General features: G+C 37.3%; 1 protein-coding gene across 6 annotated transcripts; it reads left to right on the top strand.

Annotated features, from left to right (window-relative positions):
• The first annotated feature begins 318 nt into the window (after positions 1-318).
• Positions 319-18,396, top strand: LOC120721404 (protein mono-ADP-ribosyltransferase PARP6). 6 transcript variants are annotated; one of them, XM_040011700.1, is made up of 23 exons: positions 319-626; positions 1,998-2,070; positions 2,590-2,667; positions 4,325-4,419; positions 4,664-4,724; positions 4,891-4,981; positions 5,164-5,230; positions 5,436-5,585; positions 6,714-6,864; positions 7,407-7,460; positions 7,851-7,946; positions 8,198-8,290; positions 8,529-8,654; positions 8,918-8,983; positions 9,347-9,414; positions 9,654-9,702; positions 9,840-9,952; positions 11,502-11,574; positions 13,260-13,329; positions 14,090-14,169; positions 14,453-14,516; positions 14,993-15,077; positions 16,099-18,396. In XM_040011700.1, exons 2-23 carry the CDS (start codon positions 2,068-2,070, stop codon positions 16,199-16,201), a joined length of 1,836 nt encoding a protein of 611 aa, XP_039867634.1. In that variant the 5' UTR covers positions 319-626; positions 1,998-2,067; the 3' UTR covers positions 16,202-18,396. The 6 variants fall into 6 exon arrangements, 5 of the variants coding, with proteins under 5 accessions (XP_039867634.1, XP_039867633.1, XP_039867631.1 ...); XM_040011699.1 differs by having other exon boundaries at positions 4,310-4,419; XM_040011697.1 differs by having other exon boundaries at positions 4,310-4,419; positions 7,329-7,460; positions 8,921-8,983.
• Positions 18,397-19,261: the final 865 nt, after the last annotated feature.

Below are 19,261 nucleotides of genomic sequence, written 5' to 3'. Positions count from 1 at the left end.
ATATTATGTTGCATGAAATATTTATTGCATGTAACTGCATGCTATGTAGTATACATTGCAAATGTAGCTTGTGGTATAATTATACTATTTTTATGTTAAATAAATTTAAACAAGTCGTGAAGCATTAAAATATCAACCAAAAGCTGCCTCCAAAGTAAAAGAGCACACTAATGGACACTGACTTGTGCAACCGCACAACACATGCAAACACACATGCAGATGCATACACATGCAGAGCCATTTTTCCCCCTTATTTCTCAGCAGCAGTGCAGTCAGCTGCAGGTCACATGACTGGCTTGCCTAGTCTCACTGAGCATGCTCAGACACCTCAGTGTTGTCAGGCAAAATATAAGAGAGCAGTAAGAGCAGAGATCTGTAATAGATAAACACATAGGCTCTTACACACACACACACTAGCTGGCTTGCCTACGGACTCACACCACAAGCATTGAGAAATAGACACTTTAGAATTTAGGATTGTGGCTCTGGTTTGGTTTTATTTGAAAGGACTTATTGTCATCTATCATTTCAGTGGAAAGCAGCCGCCGAGAGAGAGGCAGGTGTGCCCTTTAAGAGGGAGAAAAGCTGAGGCAAGGACAGCATCCCAGTCTCCATCCTCTGTGGAGGTAAGTGTGGATGGATGGGGTAGATGGGGGGGTTCCAGAGCATGGGGGGAGGGGAAAATACGCCTGACTGCCTCTGTGTTTAAGCTAAATAGTTATCAAAAGGAGGAATGGGGACGGCTAAATGTGTGTTTGTGTGGGGGTGGGCGCTGTGTCAGTAACTATTGGCATGTGAGACGACAGAGGCTCCAGGAATGGCGGGTTAGGGAGCTGGGAGGATGTAGATGCTAGCACGGTTGAGAACAGCAAGGCAGCAGGCATATAGAGAAAAGAGAAGAAGCTAAAGAAGAAGATATGGTTTTGAGAGTAGCAGTGTTTAATGAGAATTTACTTGTGTGCTATTGTTGTAAGAAAGGGTGTTTTACAACAATGAGAAGAGCATGATCATGACAGACTCACAAAAACAGATACCCATAATTTTCATGTAGACGTACTGAAATAGGCCTAGTCAAAGAAGACATGAAAAATTGGTATCCTCTTTACTATACTGACCTATATATCCCATGAATGGTTTTGTGTATGTCTGTTCTTTTTTGTCTTTTGTCTTTTTCAAGGCATTCAGTCTCGTACTGCTAAGCTATGTTGTCACCTTGCCGTATTTTACACCCCTCCTAGATCATTTCCTATTTTGTTAATTTTTCATTCATTTTATTGTTTGATGTGGGCTGGACTATGTAAATTGTAATTTTCAGCAGTGCATTATTTACATATCTAACAGAAGGGAGCGACTGGATCATTTCGATATTTTTGGCAATCATTGTGACTGTTGTTTCTTTTGAGGCAGCTATTGTTTTCTTGCGTTAAAAATTACTTAAAACTCTAGTGCTCTTTTTAGGCTAACTCGGGGGAAATTAGCTCAGAAAATATATATTTTTTCACATTTGTTCCTCACTCTCATAACAATAAATCGCAGTCTAACGGTGCAGTGAGATAAGTAAATGTGCTGCTTTAGCCTTGTGTCTACAACAGGTAAGGCCTATAAAAACCTCTGCTGCTTTCATATTTTTAGGTTAAATTCCTGGAGAAAAAAAACAAACAAAAAAATGGAAACATCCTTGGAACTGAACGTACTGCACATATCTCCCACACATTCTCTCTGCAGTGATTAATGCCACTCTGAAAGAAGGCAGAGATGGCTGTTGCTAGGATACATGGCAAGGTGAAGTGCAGAAGATTTAAAGAAAAGAGGAGGAGGGCACCGTTTACAAAGCATGGCGTCACTTGCAGTGGCCTCTTTGTTTCTTGTTTTATTATTTTTTTTTGTTTTGTTTTGTTTGTTTTTAATTTTATATTTGTATTTTTCGAGGTTGTGATACTGAGGAGTAATGTGAGACTGTCAATCAAAGCTTTTGTGTTCTCACTCCTTCCACCTAGAAACAGGCTGACATGGTTGGCACTAATCAAAGGCCCAAACCTGTCTGAGAGAGCCATAACAGCAGACTCAATGGTAAGACAACTGGGAACCTATTGGCGTAATCATTACTTATCATTAAAATGGTGTAAAAAAATGTTTGGCTTTGTTAATGATATAAAAAGCTTTAAATTAAATTATATTGACGTGACAAAATAAATAATTTCCATAGGCATTTAAACATTAAATAACCTAGATCTAAGTATTAAATATAACATATTCTTCTGGTTTATTCTGTTGGACCTCTGGGTTTCAGGCTTTGCTGGAAACGATAAGAAACAGAGTTCATTTTATTTATAAAATCCTATTTTTGTAAAGTCATCCTTTTTCATTGTCATTTGAGGATTCGTTTAAAAAGGGTTGAACTGAGAGAATATCCTGTCGGGAATAAATCGTGTCCCTTCATCTCTCTCTTTGCAATGCTATTTAAGCAGTATTTTGAAGCACACGAAGGAAGTCTAAATAGGGAAGTGGGAGATGAAAGGATGATAGAAAGAGGTTGCTTTTTCGTCCTACTGCACTATAATAGCTTTTTCACAATGTGTGGGCCCACAGGACATCAAAGGACAGTGTTGGACAGACGAGGAGTCAGATGGGGAGAACGAATCAGAACAATTCCTATATGGCATTCAGGTACAGCAAACACTATTACCATCGCAAAATCTCTGTTGAATCTGTTGTCAGGAGATTGGCATTGTGTTTTTACTACTTGTGCTTATTTGTGGTTATTTCTAGTTATTTAAAAGTATGTGTTTTTAAAAAAAATAGTTTTTCCCAATGTTATAATACATTGACACAAACAAAACCACAGTTAATTTACAGGTTTTGAAATATATATTACTTGTTAATTTCACCTCACGTTAGGATAATGTTGGTAAGTCAAAAACATGTATGGTGTTTATTTTAAGCCTTCTGTCATTATTAAATCCTCAGCAGTAATGACAGAGAGTGTTATGAAGGAAAAAGTAAGCCTCATATCTTTGGTACAGTGCTTTTGTGTAATATTATAGCCCAGTTGATACAAAGGTAATCTTTTAACAATTTAACATGCATGAGCAGAGAGCTCTACTTTTCAGTATGCTGCTACAGACACAAGTTTATGTCAGGAGGAATTTTTGACCCAATAGTAACTGCAGACAATAAGTCAGAGGTCAGCAGAATCATTTGGGGTGATTCTCTTGGGAACTGTAAATATTCAGACCAAATGTCACGGCATTGTGGTAAATCATTTTTGACATGTTTCTCTCCGATGGGCCAAATGACTGACATTTGCATTCTAATGCTGTGCTGGAAAAAATCCAAATGTATTTTTAATTAATTACAGAATGTGATGCTGTGTTTTGTGAAGTTGTGTAAGTGTTTATATTACCATATGTGACGATCTGGGAATGTTGTGTTTTTATTCAAATTAGGATCATAGTATTTTCATTTACTATTTACACCTTACATAACCCCAAACAGCCCAAGTAATCCCAAGTACCTCAGTCAAATTCATTTCTGATGCAAATGTTTAATGTGTCATCTCATCTCACAAAGTTCATTGCTTCACTCTCATATAAGACCTTAATCTGTTAGTTATCCTTTTTGTGGTTATCTTGCAAGTCTTTTGATTGAAATGTAAATCCAGTCTGGGACTTAACGCTCATTTCAGTGCAGTCAGAGAACATGAAAGGAGTGTAGTGAAGATAAGAACAAAACTGTGTGATCTGTTCTACACACTCAGCTGAAGGGAAGAGATATCAACTCTAGATATCAGGAACATATATGACAGACATAGTACATTTTATTTTGGCTTTTTAATTTTTGTAATATAAAGATTAAATACCACTCCATATCATATTGTTCAGATATCCCATATAAGTTATTAACTATAGTTTCATATAAAAAATTGCTTTGTTATAAAGATTTTATTTTTGAGTCAGAGCTTTGCAAGGTCATAGTAAATCATACTGTGGACGATTAGTTAAAATAAGTGTATGAAAGTATTGAGCAGCTAGTTGAAACCTTAAGCTGGTACAAATGCAAACTAACACAAACAGTGAATGAACAATTGTGTGCAAACTGTAGCAATATCAAATGTTAGATCATTCATTTTGATAAGCAATCTCTAATTTAAGGCTTAACTTGAAAACTTAAACTGTTTTGAAACACAACAGTAACGAGTGCTTGGATTTTATCTGACGGGACTGTGGGGTGTGTGGGGATATGTTTGATTAAAAAAGAAAATAAGATTAGGAACCACTGAGAATTCATTCCCTGCTATAACTGTGACCAGTGCTGCTTATTGCAGGGGAGTTGTGCTGCTGACCTGTATCGACACCCTCAACTGGATGCAGACATTGAGGCTGTAAAAGACATCTACACTGACAGTGCTATCTCTGTCAGGTACAGCATAGATAGTAAGACACACACACACACATATGCAATCAAGCTGCTTAAATTTTGACTAGTTTTGAAAGAAATAACTAAGTAGAGATAAGATTAAACATGCTTGCACTCTGTTATAACTAGCTGGGCCAAAAGAGAAAAAAAACAACCACCCTCAGGGTATAACCACATGAATTGGTTTGAGTATAACTTTGATTACTCATGATAAATTAACTCTACATGTTGTTGTGTTTATGAACAGGGAGTATGGAACCATTGATGATGTAGACATCGATCTTCATATTAACATCAGTTTCTTAGATGTGAGTCTTCACTGGAAACACCTCCTCCGATTTTGCCTATTACTATTCTAATATTGACAGTTTGCAAAGTAAAATGCATCATAAAATCATAATCTATTTATATTACAAGAAATGTATTTAATTAGGATGCTAACTCTGCATATTTGTGTGTCTGTGTCCGACTCAGGAGGAAGTTGCGACGGCATGGAAAGTTATCAGAACAGAACCAATTATTCTGAGACTTCGCTTTTCTCTTTCTCAGTATCTCGATGGACCCGGTGAGTAAAGATGTCACTGTGGATGTTGGTTTTCTGGAAGGGACTTTGTATTTGTGCTACTCAATGAGTGTGAGAGATGAGTACATTGTGCGCCGTACAAGAGGGAGAATGGGGGGAAAAAACAAACACAGTTTGTGTCTATCTGTACACTATGTGTAATAATATTAGTCATCTTTATTTAGAGCCGTCAGTAGAAGTGTTCCAGCCGTCAAATAAAGAAGGTTTCAGCTTGGGCCTGCAACTTAAAAAGTAAGTGATGTCATCTCTTAAATTTGGGACCTAAAAAAACATCTATACCTGTACCATTGTGAGCAAGAGCTGCAGAAACATTTCAGTTAGTTTCAGTAGCTTAGTTTAACGTAATAGTAATATTTAGTGTTTATGAGAAGGTATATTTGGCGCCGATTGAAAGAGAAAATTAGCGTCTTCCTTCCTGACTGTCATGTTATCACAGGATCCTGAGCACATTCACCTCACAGCAGTGGAAGCACCTCAGTAATGAGTTTCTCAAGGCCCAGCAGGAGAAGAGGCACAGCTGGTTCAAAGCCGGAGGGACCATCAAGAAGTTCCGTGCCGGGCTCAGCATCTTCTCCCCCATCCCAAAGTAGGTATCTCTCTCACACTTTAGCTTCACCATTGGTAAATGACACTGGAATCCCGAGTAAGATTTAATTTCTGATTTCTGTCTTTTTTTTTTTTTCATTCAACACAAATGCATGTTTGCTTTCTGTGTAGTCTGTTTGTACTTTTGTTATTTACTGACATAATATAGGCATAGTGATGGAAGACATTGACTTTTTTGAGAACATCTCAAAGCTTCAGACTGTAGTGGCATGTGCTAATATGCTATGTTTCTCCAGTTATTTATCAAAGTTAGTTATCAGTCTTAGGCAGTAGGAAATAAGCATATCTGCCAAAATAAAAACAAAGCTGAAAGCACAAATCATAAATCATATGCAACTTAAGGTTTCATGATATAAAATACTGTGCGCACCTAAAGTTCAATGATTCATTCTCTACCTACGTTCATAAACAGGATAAATACACCATATAAATACTACAAACTATTAGGTGAACTATAGCAAAAAAGACAAACAGGAATGGTAGCTCTGACTCAGCATTGTGAAGACTGACTGAAATTCAAGCTTTGACAAGCACAACCAAATTCCCCTTTGGGTAACTACAATTTTTGGCTTCTGACTTCCTCAGACATTCTTTGACAGTTATTGGTGCATAGGGATTAAATCCCAGCCCACTCAGTGGAGGTCAGCTCCTCTAACTACTAGCCTGTCTTGACATCCTCAAAACTTGACAAGTCTCACGTCAAGGTGGTTCATTGATTATATACTGAGAGCAATGGTAGAAGTCAACACTGGCTCTTGCAGGTAACAGTTAGTGACTTGAGATGCTGCCAGATTTCAGTTGTCAGAGCTAGTATTACCTGTTAGTACATATGAATCACTAGAGCAGAGTGTGTACTTCTTTAGAAGATGTCACTATAAAATTGTCCAAGCCTATAGTCGACAAGTATATTACAGTCTAGATCATATATTATTATAGATAATATGATTTTTAAAATGAGATTACTCAAAATTAAGATTTTGTTGTTAGCAGCATCATAGTAATACCAAAATGTGTTCTTTAACCTTAAAATCTAAATCCTTTGTGCTCTGAATCATATCCCCTTTGAAACTCTGAATGACAGCTTTCTTTGTATTTTGGTCTCTGTCAGGTCTCCAAGTTTTCCTCTGATTCAAGACACAGTTTTAAAAGGGAAGCTGAGTGTCCCTGAGCTGAGGGTGACGCGCTTAATGAACCGCTCGATCTCCTGTACCATGAAGAACCCTAAAGGAGAGCTATTCAGCTATCCACCAAATAGCCAGGTCAGAGCAAGTCTCGATAAATCAACACCCAAATGTGAAATACCTTTCAGTTAAAATGCTGACTTGTGTAAATTTTACTCCTTTCCCTCTTTCTCAGTAAATATATATTTTAACTGTCACATGTCAAGTTTTGGTTGCAGTGTTTACACCACAACTCTGAGGCTCTTAACTTTACTTTCTTTCCACTCAGAAAAGTTCTGTTGTAGAAACCCGTAATGTTTGAAGTTAATATTTTAAGTACTGTAATTCTGGAAATTGTATGTGGTGAAATGCTGTTATTAAGAAATTTAAGTTTTTTTTGTTTTTCTTTTTCTTTTTATGTCTTAATCCGCTGTGATTCACTCTGACCCCCTTCTCAGTCACCCGCCACCTGCACTGTACCCACCTGAGTCTTTCCCTACCCTTACCGTAACATGGCTGGTGCGCCCTTTCCCATAATGCTTTGTCTTCACTTGACTCATCAGACTGTGGCTGTCCCAGCGGCCAGGGCCCCAGCGCAGATTACCACGAGGCAGCTGATTGAATTGTTTTTCTCATCCCAGGCGGGCGGCCACTGCAAGAACATTCCTACCTTGGAGTATGGCTTCTTAGTGCAGGTTAGAGCTCAAAAAGATGTCAGTCCACTTACAAAGCCACTTCTACATTTTGTCTCAGTCATAGCTAAGAAGAAAGTAAACTAATTACCTGAGCATTAAAATACCACATGTTGTTTGAATGACTTAAAAATAAAAAATAATACCTGGTGAGTAATCTATAAATGGCTCCTGGGGATTTCATCATTGTTAGGTGTGAACCCACACCATACAGTCTGTAGATTCTATTAGCTCCTAGTATTGTGCAAATGATTGTTGAGCTCTAAAATGTAATGTTATTCTAGGACCCAAAACCATGGCATTGTAACAACTTTGCCAAAATAGCATTCCTTTGAATGGCAGTGCTGAAGGTGACAATTAATTCAGAATTAAACTGCTTTTCCCCCCAAACAGATAATGAAGTACTCAGAACAGAGGATCCCCACACTTAATGAGTACTGCGTGGTTTGTGACGAACAGCATGTCTTTCAGAATGGATCCATGCTGAAGGTACCAGAGGCAAATAAGAGAAACACATAGATGTATAAGTAAGAGATGCAGAAATATGAACCCTCATATAAGTGGAAAAAATATCAGTAACTTGAAACATGATCTATGATTTTTTTTTTCTGTCAGTAATATACATATGCATATTTCTGGTTAGTAAGCAAATGGGAAGATTGTGTGAGTCAATGTACCTTTTTGTGTATGGGTAGTAGATTTCGAAATAGGTGTAGTTTAAACTTTGTTTATTCATGCAGCCTGCTGTGTGCACAAGGGAGCTGTGTGTGTTCTCTTTCTACACTCTGGGTGTAATGTCTGGAGCCGCAGAGGAAGTGGCCACCGGGGCAGAGGTGACCACAACACTTCGACAGTATATCAAATAATGCACATTATTTGGATTTTATAGTCCATTCCTTTAGATATTGATAAAAATGCTGAAATATAGATAAGAACAAAAATACCAATGTCAACATTTTGATCCAATTCTGATTACCTGTAGCTAATATGTGTTATTGGAAAAAACACAATTTCACTCATCAGCATAAACTGAAGGCACAAAATATAAATATATAATCCCTCTCTTCCCAGGTCGTGGACCTTCTTGTAGCTATGTGTCGAGCTGCCCTGGAGTCTCCTCGTAAGAGCATCATATTTGAGCCTTACCCTTCAGTTGTTGATCCCAACGACCCCAAGACTCTTGCCTTTAATCCAAAGGTCAGCATCCTCACTGCATTTCTAAAGATCATATTTAATTCCATCATGACATTTAATTTGAAAAAGACGTACTGCATGCTTAAAAAAAAACTTCTGCCATCAGAACAAACTAAAATTATTGTTACAATTCATTTTTCTATATCATATATTTCAAACTAATGATTAAACCTAAGACCTGTATGTCTCCAGTGATTTTAGATTTCTGTATGTTGTTCTCTCTCTTACTGCATACAATGGATGTTTGGCTCAACCGGTGAACACAGAAGAAGAATTATGAAAGACTACAAAAAGCACTGGATAGTGTAATGTCCATTCGGGAAATGACCCAGGTACAAGAAGGAGGTGGGAGGGAAAGAAAGGCCACAATAGTAGAGCAGCTTTTTTTTTTTAAATGGGTTGAAAGGCATGTAAAATGCAGATAAAAATAGCATCCCAATGTCTTTGGAAGTAGGCTTTTGTATCGAGATTACTGACAATGTCCGTTCACGTTTTTTTTAATTTAAGGAACTGTGCTGTTTAATCTTCATGGATGCAGTTTTGTTAATCAAAGTGGTAGCATGGTCTTCTCCATGCTACATTTGTTTACCCACTTGTTACCTACTGTGGTTGGACTGCATCTATAAGATGATATCCTTATATAATATTCATATCACAAGTAAAAGCTTACTCATTTGTTTTTGCATTTTTTCCAGGGTTCGTATCTGGAGATTAAGAAACAGATGGACAAACTAGACCCTTTGGCCCATCCCCTGCTACAGTGGTGAGTAAAGACAATCCGTTGTGCTGTGTGTTTTCACCTTCTGGTATTATCTACATCACCTCACTGTCATATTGCCATGGGATACTTGGACACTTGAAAAAAAAAGGAAGCATCTTCAGTGGTGTGTTGTTTTTACTTTGACAAGTCAAGATGTCTGCTGTGAGTGGTATTAACACGATGCTATTATGATACGATATAGTTTATATACATATTTGAATCTCTTCTCTATGTTTCTACAGGATTATTTCCAGTAACAGATCTCATATCGTCAAGCTGCCTCTCAGTAGGGTAGGAAACCAGAGCAATATTGCCTTATGTCCCTTCTATAAACATTTTTGAATGCTATATTGTGTAATTTGATGCATACTCATTCCCTGTCCACTTGTCTCTGACATTCTCTCGTCTCAATGATCTCACCGTAACAGCAACTGAAATTCATGCACACCTCCCACCAGTTCCTCCTGCTCAGCAGCCCCCCAGCCAAGGAAGCTCGTTTTCGCACTGCCAAGAAGTTATACGGCAGCACTTTTGCCTTCCAGTGAGTTACATTTCCATTATTTAACATGTTGGCAGTAAATGAATTTAAAATTTTAAAGCCTTTAATGCTTAAGAAGTAAAACCATTTAGGCTGTGCTGAAGTATCAGAAAACACTTAGTGGTTATTATATTTATAAGCGTGTGGCTGGTGGGAAATATTTTCTGAGGAATCAAATTCATTTTAATAATTGATGTCAAATCAAGCATAGCTGCTAAAATGAATGCATACTTTAGCTTTGGAGCGCTATACTTTGCAAATATGAACATGTCTCAGTGTAACACCTGGTCATTATGCATTTGCTGAAAGGGGCCACTTTAGCAGATTTTTATGGAACCATAACAAATAACAGCACAGAGCAATGGTCATTCTCCTGGACTGAGAAACCACCTTTCTTAGCCAGCACATGGAGCCAGCAATATCTATGAGATACAGATTTGTACTGTAGCAGATGGGGCTGTGCTGAATATTTTAGATACTCACAACCCATCTGGGCACGTGCAGGGTACAACTGATTCACCAACAGGGCTTACAGTCTCTCTGCATGATGGTTCCTACTAGAAATTTAATAATCAGATAACAATAAATGCCAAATACTTAATTTAGCCTGACTGCAAATTTTTTTTATATTGATATAAATAGAAACATGACTTTTTGGGAAAAAAAAGAGAGACCATCTCACATATAAAGGAATTAAATGGCACTTGCCTAATGGTTCTCAAATCACCAAATAATATATTTGAAAAAAAAATCAGTAGAAAAGTAACCTTATACTGGGTCATGATTACTGAAAATAGATGTTGTTGCTGAGATTCGTGTATTTTGGTGTTTTGAGCAGCAGAATCTGGCTTCATCATATTCAAGTGAAATCCGTACAGCTGATATTTGCAAAACTTATCAACTAACACCAAAACAATCCAGATGGATAAACAGCACCACTAGTCAGCTCAAAAACACAGAAATTTGATTTGGGGGCGAACAGTTCCTTTAATTATGCTCAAAGGCTGATTAGTTAAAAATATTAAAAAAAAACTACTTGCCCGTGTTTTAAGGCTTAATTAACCAATATAAATCTGGAAGATTGTGATGTTATCTTCTCTTTTAATGAATTAAGTTGTAGATTTTGTAGAATGTTAAATTATTAAAAACCAAAAGATTTATAGCTTGTTTAACCCTTTCTTTTTAAAATTAAAAAAAAAAATAAATCCTCTTATGCAGTAATTTACATGGTGATAAATGCAAGTATATTCAGCATCCAGTTGCTCATCCCTGTTGCTGCTCTCTCTTGCCAGTAATAACCTTCAATTACCCCGTTCATGAAAAATGATGAATTTTAAAATAGAAAAACTATAAGATTAAATATTTTGTGATAACATATTTTACAAAGATCTTTATGAAAAGTTAACAAAATATTTATTTTTGTTAATTTTTTTCCAGTGTTGAACAGCAAAGATCGAGCCAATACGAAAAAGCGATTCCACGCTATTACACTGTTATATTCACATGGTATTTGTTTTATCTTCTTATCTCTCCCTCTCTACACTTGCTCTAGTGGTTCCCATATAGAGAACTGGCACTCTGTTCTGAGAAATGGACTAGTCAATGCCTCTTATACCAAACTGCAGGTATGTAACCCTGGCAGTTAGCTGGAAGCATCTCCTATCGGACAGCAAACCTGCCCTTGCACAAAGCAGGCTCGCTGTCCGGCTGATTCATTTTCACAGTTAATGGATGCCAGCTTCCTTTTCATCAGCTTTGCAATTGGCATTTTAGCAAGCAGGGCACACTAGGAGATTTTCCTTGCCAGCATCAGCCTCTTTCTGCCTTCTCTGCTGGCAACAGCAGACAGCATGTCCCTTCCTGTTGTGGGACAAAGGAAATGGGCTGTGGTGTCAGCTGAGAGCCTGTGTGCCCTGTTGGGGTCAACCATCTAGAGCACTGAGTAGGTTAGATCTGTATTTAAAGGACGCAGAGGACAAGTTCTGTGGCAGTGAGTACAGCCTTCAACAGAGTGAATAGGGATCTCTTTTGAAAGGTTAGTAACTGTCACTACTCTTTATATACTCAAAGTTAGCACAAATATTTTATATAAATCATTCAAATGTTTATAGAAAACTTGTTAATACCAAAGTGGAACAAATGACCATATAAGAACTATAGAGTTTTCCAGGAAAGAAGGGCATACCACCTATCCCAATTATATTTGTGATTTTTTTTTTTTAATTCTTATTAATTTCCGCATTTGTTCTCACTTTTATTTTGTTGTAGTTGTAATCAATCTGGTCTTTCATAGATAATTCTTAAAAAAACAAGGGAAAAGATTTGATCTTCAGAGAGAACAGACTGTCTCATTCGCACAATACAGCTGATAAAGACTGCTGCTCGGGAGAGACTCAGGCTTGTCCTGAAAATAGATTAAACACAATTAAATCTGAAATCTCAAGGATCTTTCAGCCATGATTGCTCTATCGTGCTGATGTGTTTCATTTATGCCTTCTTTATTCTCCAACTTTTTGAAGTCTTCATCTTTGATCTGGCTTTGGTGCTCGTCTGCCTCCCCCTTCTCTCTATTTCACCTTGAGCATTGACACTCTTCCTCTGTCATTGTGTTTCACAGCAGGAGGAGGAGGAGGATGACTGAATCTGCCTTTAGCTCCAGCCATCACACAAAATCTCTTGTCTCTTGTTCCTTTTCATTTCTTCCAGATGTGCAATGTCCTGACTGCTGTCTCCCTCATGCATTCCCAGTCAAGTGGCTCTTTGTTCTTCCTCTTAATTTGACTCTTAGTCGTTACACATGTGGCCCTTCTGTTTTCCTCCCTGCAGACATTGCAGAGAGAAGGCTCACCTTATAATCAGTTGTCTTTGTACTTTGCCATCTTTCCATTTATGTCTACATTTCAAGTTTCATGCAAGTATTATTTGAATACCTGGACGCTTATGCAAAAATTCAAAGCACAAAAATCAAGAGTATCACTTGATCTCTAATGCATAATGTTGAAAGAAGTTAGCAGGTGCAACTGTATATGAATTGCTTCAGATTCCTGGAACAATCTCTCTCTTTGACGCTTTCTACTTTGCAGAATTTGGATTTGCACTTTGCATGTGTGGGTGTATTTAGTATGCTTGGTTGTTGAGGGGAACTGTCGCATCCATATTAAAATCATTGACATTCACAGGCTAATTTAAGTACAGTTGATCTGAGATGAATTTCACTGTATGTGTTAGCATTTCCAAGTGTACATATGTGTGTAAGGCTGTCCTGTGCACATGCTCAGTGACCCTTCCTTCCTGCTCTTTTCAAACCAAGCTGCATGGGGCAGCGTACGGAAAGGGCATCTATCTGAGCCCCATCTCCAGCATATCTTTTGGATACTCAGGTAGGAACGGTTCATCACCATTCAGACCCCCACCCCCCCCTTGCTTTTTCCACCATGTTCACCGAGTATCCTTTGTGTTTGCTACATGGCCTAATTGACATCGTGGAACACTCCATTTTCACTTGTGGGTGCCTGCCATGTTATCCTGTTGTGCTGTACTGTGTTTCCATTTTTGGGTGCTGGGTCTCGGGCCTCTGAGCTTCTGTGCCACCTGCCATGCCATGCTTCATGTTGTGGCTGTATAAAAATAGGTTTGTCATCGGATTTGTGTGTTTTCACATTTTTTAGTTTTCATCTGGCTTTGCCTTTGTCAGTTGAGGGTTGCAAAGATGTTTCAAGGCTTATAGAGTTTGCTGGTGATAATAAGGACTTCAGCACAGTGTGTTCCTAGTGGGGGCCAGCTATTAATATATGCTAACTTGGAGAATGGATGTGGAATTCTTAAAACAAAGCAAAACATTTAACAGATGTTGCAGTTTTTGACATTACATCTACTTGGTTTTATTTTCCCAGCTAATTTTCTAAGTACAAATCTTTTTTTTTTAATTATAGGCACAGTCTAAAACAAGTACTGTTTGAACTGTTTATCAATACTGAAAATGTCTCACGCTGAATTTTTTTTTTTTTTACTTGTTTTCCATGTAGCATGTATTTGGTACCATTTAGGGCAGTGAATTTTATATTAAAGTCGGACCTGTTGAGTTGAGTTGAGGTAAAGTTGTTCTGACTGTTTTTATTTGTTGTGTGCTGCTTCTTGCAGGAATGGGGAAAGGACAGCACCGCATGCCCACCAAAGATGAACTAGTGCAGCGTTACAACCGCATGAACACTATACCACAGGTGAGGGATAGTGAAGAGTTTTATTATACCGATCTCTTAAAAGAGCTCTCCGATTTCTTTTTAAAATAACCTGACGTTTAAATGAGAGTTGGTTTCCAAAAGGCAGTTTGCATTTTTTGACGTTTTTCATGCTTTAAACACTTGTATCTTCACCTTGAACCTGACTGTGGCGAACCATATAATTTCAGTATTTCTAAACATTAATTATTTGTCTTTTGGATGCTTCAGCTACATCATCGCCTTTTCTGTAACAACTAATTGAGTGATGTTTGTTTTTCAACAGAGCCGTCCTATCCAGTCAAGGTTTCTTCAGAGTCGAAACTTGAACTGTATTGCTCTTTGTGAAGGTAATATTATGTAGGAGGCGTAATATTATTGGTAGATGGGTTAAACTGAGTCACATCATTATAGCTTTTTAGAAATAAATTAACTACAGACTAAATGTGACATGATGTAACTAATACACACATTTTTGATATTTTCTACTCAACCCTTTTCAAACTTGACAAACCTTGATAAAGTAAAATACAAATAGAGTCCTATTACAGACTAAAAGATATTATAATGCAATTGCTCTTGCTATGAAGTCATGGCAATATGATCACTGCTATTATTGAAGGAGACAATAACAATAAAGATAGATTGCATCACTTAGAATAATAAGGCCATTTAGCACTTAGGCTATAATACATTTTATGCTGTATCAGATAATTCCAAAACAACAGCAACACTACAATCAAAGCAGAACAAGAAGCACTGTTGTTACAGTTTACAATTTCTAATAACGTTCCTCTGATAAAACACAGTTCTCTGATTTTAACAGTTATCACATCAAAGGATCTGCAGAAGCATGGAAACATCTGGGTGTGTCCGGTTTCTGACCATGTCTGTACTCGCTTCTTTTTTGTGTAAGTATTTCAGTAACTTTCAGCACCTTGATAATTTCAACTGAATTTTTGGAATTATTACAAAATCGAGTTGGCATACCCATCTAATTTTGTCATTGTCACTCTTGAATGCATAGTTGGTGTTTTTATGTTGTTGTGTTTTTTCTCGCTTTTTAATCTGCTACACTGCGTAAAGATGCAGGTGATTTAAAGATCGGATCAAATAGCAGATTTTATCAATATGTTCTCTCTTTTCTGAGTTAGAAAATATTTTTTAGATTTCTTACAGTCTAACTCAAATGACAGCTAAACATAAATGAACTCTTGTGCTATGTGTGTGCTTATTCTTATTTCCAGAATGGAGAGTGTGGTTAGAATAAAAACAGAAAGATGTCAGAACTCCTAAAATCATTTTTCCTTGCTCCCCAGACAGGAGCATCAAGCCAAACCTCAGTTGTTCCCTTTAAAGGCCTATTTTCTTAACACCTCGATTAAATCTTAATCTTAAAATGAAATAAGGTAAACTATATTTGGAAAAACTGAACATGATTTAATGAAATGCAGAGTTTTAGTTTTTAATTATTTGGGGATGAGAGTCTGGTAGGGCAGGACACCCTGGAGTCTAGACACTAGTGATGGTAGAGATGAAGCAGGTGGAGACTTGGATAAGCAGCTCTGGCCAGGTGAAGATGAAGAGGAAGTGGATTGCATGAAGCTAAGTCTGAAAGGCAGAATGACAGAAACGCACTAAGATTTGAAGTGTATGTAAAAGTGGCTTTCAGAAGGAGGGAAAGAAAAATATTAGGCCTGATTGATGACAACAGAATTTAATTTGACAGCGTGGGAATGCGGAAGTGATGTAAATAGACGAGCAGCCCAGGAATGCAGGCAGAAGAATGAATACAGGTCTTCCTTATTAAAGCTGCGCTTAAGCACCATTAAGTTGGGCAGTTATATCCAAAATAAAGTGCAGTAGAAAGGGCAGGGACGTTATCAAGACCAGGTGTTAAGCAGAAATATAAAGTATTCTCTCTATGCGCAGATATGAGGATGGCCAAGTAGGAGATGCTAACATCAACACCCAAGAGCCTAAGGTGCAGAAGGAGATCATGCGTGTGATTGGGACCCAGATCTACTCGAGCTAATGGAGGTTCACCAGCAGTGTTTGGATCCATACGTTTCTCTGTGGAAGGCACACAGGCAGGCAGACAGTTTTAGCGAATGTTTTCAGCTGGGCTGTCCTCAGGCCTGATAATGAAGGATGAGGGAGCTCTTAAGCACATTATTTCAGAAGTTGCTTTGTTCTGGTCTCCTTGTTTTCTTTTTTCCCCTTTTTCCAAATTGTTACACCTTACATGGTCATTTAATCTACAGTTAGGCTTAATTGGGGTAATGTCTTCTTTTCTCAGTTCATATCATTTAAACAAGTGAAGAAAAATGGCAGTAGTCATCGGATATATTATCAACACACACTCTTCTGACCTTGGTTTCTTTTTTGCTGCATTTTTACTGATCCTTTGAACTCTTCATCTCCATTTATTTATTTATTTCTCTCTGTGAATATATAGTAAAACAAATAACCATTCCAAATGATAATTGTTCCCTTTGTGGCAAACGAGTAAGTGATGGATTTACATACACATGGAATTTTTTATTTTTTTATTTTTGTGTTTGCAAAGTCTTTATCCCTTTTCTTATTATACAGTGTTCTTTCAGTAATGGTATGAATTAATGTTTGTGATATGTTTAGCCCCTGAGCAGCAAGTATTGCTCTGTCGTTTCATCCCCGCATACTCAATGAATTTCCCAGAATCCAAAACACGAGGTGTTGGTGTGGTTTAGACTCAGATCACATACACATTAAGCACTTTGCTTTTGATGTGGGGGTTTACCATGATTAGAATTTTTCACAGAACAATTAAGACAGTTTTGATTAAGGATGCACTTTAAATCTTTAGAACCCCCAAATGTCAGAGCTCTAAAAAAAAAAAAAAAGCTTTGTTCTCTCTGGAAAAATTTGTGACAAAAAGGACAAATGTAATAAAATTTCCTCAAGGATTCATATATTGAAAAATTTGCTGTTGATATTTTTATGAAATTAAGACATTGGCACTGTTTTTGCTCATTTTAAATGAATTCAGTTTATTGTTTTGGTAAAGATCTGTTTCTCTTCCTTTCATTTCACAATTATGATAAAGTGGACAGTGTTTTGTTGTGATGACTTACCGCTCCATCAAGGTTTTGTCTTTGTTCCTGTTTTGAAGAATAATGGGATTTGTAGTTCTTCAACACAAACAGTTATTTTAAGCATTTAAAAACCCAGTGGGGTGACTTTGGTTGTCAGGTTTGACCTTCAAAAACAGCAATATGCAGCAAAATATATAGGTGAAATTATACACATTACTCTTGTCTCACTTGATGGAAAAAAAAATGTTGATCAGATGTCATATAACTACTTGAAGTTTGTTTTCTGTTTAAAAACTACCACAGTCTGTCATATACCCTTTTTTAAGTAGTCTTTACTACTTAAACATCAATGAATATCTCAACTTAAAATGAATATTTTTGTGTATGAACTACACTGACCAGTGGATCCACAAAGAAAACCACTTGTACAGAAAATCATGGACAGTTTTCTAACTACAAACATTATCTAGTCCAGGTGAGCTCACATCCTTCTCACCCCTAACGCAATTGAGACTGGATATTATATAGAGGTGCATGAATGTGCAACTCTTTGGTTTCATGTTGGAGAATGGCAATGTTGTATAGCTAAACAAGTTTATCAGTTAGTCATGTACTGTATGTATGTATGTGTGGCTTTGTATTTTCTTGACATTATAATAGACATTGCACTTACTCAGCGTTCGCCTAAACTGGACAATTTGACTGTCCTTGGGCCTGCAGTAGACGGGAAGTGGTGAAAAAGACATGATAAAATAAATGTTAATGGAATCAGCGAGACTAAAATATCCAACATCTTAACTGTGTTTGTACTAAGATGGATTTTGTCTTCTGAAACTGACCACTGAATGGACTTGTGGGGCACAAAAACAAAACAGATTGTACATAAGGACACTGGAGAGCTTGTTGAAATGTATTGCCCAGAAAAAGATGGACACATACAGCTGACCCACTGTGGGACTTGGGACTCTTCTAACAGCTGATGCCTGTTTTTGCCAAGACACTGAGTGTCTTTGAGAGTCGTTTCTCTCGCTGACTGTAACTGGTGAGTAATGTTTTTGACGATGATGTTATGACAGTGATGGTGATTATGATCGAGATGAAAGGGGGCGATGCAGACAAAAAAATAAAGAATAAAGCCTGGTTTTGCACAGTCTTATTCTCGGCGTCGTTTTGTTTATTATATGTGTTGAAATGTCTATTGTTGCTGAGCTTTTGTGCGGCATTTTAAGCAGAAGGGGGCACTATTACTCCACCACCGCTTAGACTGCTCGAGTCCTCCGTTCTGTTTGAATCCTGTGTTGGTGATCAACATGTTTTCCTGTGTATTCGCGCTCACGTGTATATAAAGGTAAGGCAGTATGCTAAATATAAAAAAAATGACATGTCATAGAGAAATTAGGTTTCGTATTTGAGAAAACCGAGTCATTAATGTGTCAGTCTTTGATGATTATCATGTAAAAAGCAAGAATGCTGCAAAAAAAAAAAAAAAAAAAAGAGAAGCTTGAAGCCATCGAATCAACATATACTAAACTGTACCTAAAGAAACACAAAAGAGATGTTTGTATGACATTTACTTTCGGTATTAGCGTTTTTATGCAGTCACAGGAAGACCAAACTCGACAACTGCAAATAAATAAAAATATAGGTGATGAATTAGCATACAGTTGCAAACTACATCACACATCGCTATGCTGATATAAAAACAACAGAAGTGAATAGGCACTTGAGTGGCATATATTTTGCAGAATCTCGCGCCGGTGCGATCCCGTTCCTTAAATTTCGCGTTATGTTTCTTTTTCGTTAAAAACAAAGTCTTTGACCTTAAACATCACCATTGAAACTAACTTTGCTTCTTAAAAACAATGGATTTAGTTTTTTAAATAGTAGTGCAATATACCAGTATACAGAGATGCCTGTGCAAAAGTACTTACAACATCTAAATGTTTACAATTCAGGGCATCATAAATTCATTCAAGTTGTTATTGATTTCTTTTAAATTTAATCTCTCCTCCTCGAAA

This window comes from Simochromis diagramma, unplaced genomic scaffold (assembly GCF_900408965.1).
Source record: "Simochromis diagramma unplaced genomic scaffold, fSimDia1.1 OVJJ01000603.1, whole genome shotgun sequence".
Classification (NCBI taxonomy): domain Eukaryota; kingdom Metazoa; phylum Chordata; class Actinopteri; order Cichliformes; family Cichlidae; genus Simochromis; species Simochromis diagramma.
Note: the sequence above shows the minus strand (reverse complement) of the source record. Positions and strands in the feature narration are given on the sequence as shown.

What these genes read in the sequence shown, in the direction of transcription:
- LOC120721404 (XM_040011696.1), top strand. An exon ending in TTGGGCCTGCAACTTAAAAA is followed by an intron (nt 5,231 to 5,435) that starts GTAAGTGATGTC and finishes ATGTTATCACAG; the next exon opens with GATCCTGAGCACATTCACCT. An exon ending in CATATCTTTTGGATACTCAG is followed by an intron (nt 13,330 to 14,089) that starts GTAGGAACGGTT and finishes TGCTTCTTGCAG; the next exon opens with GAATGGGGAAAGGACAGCAC.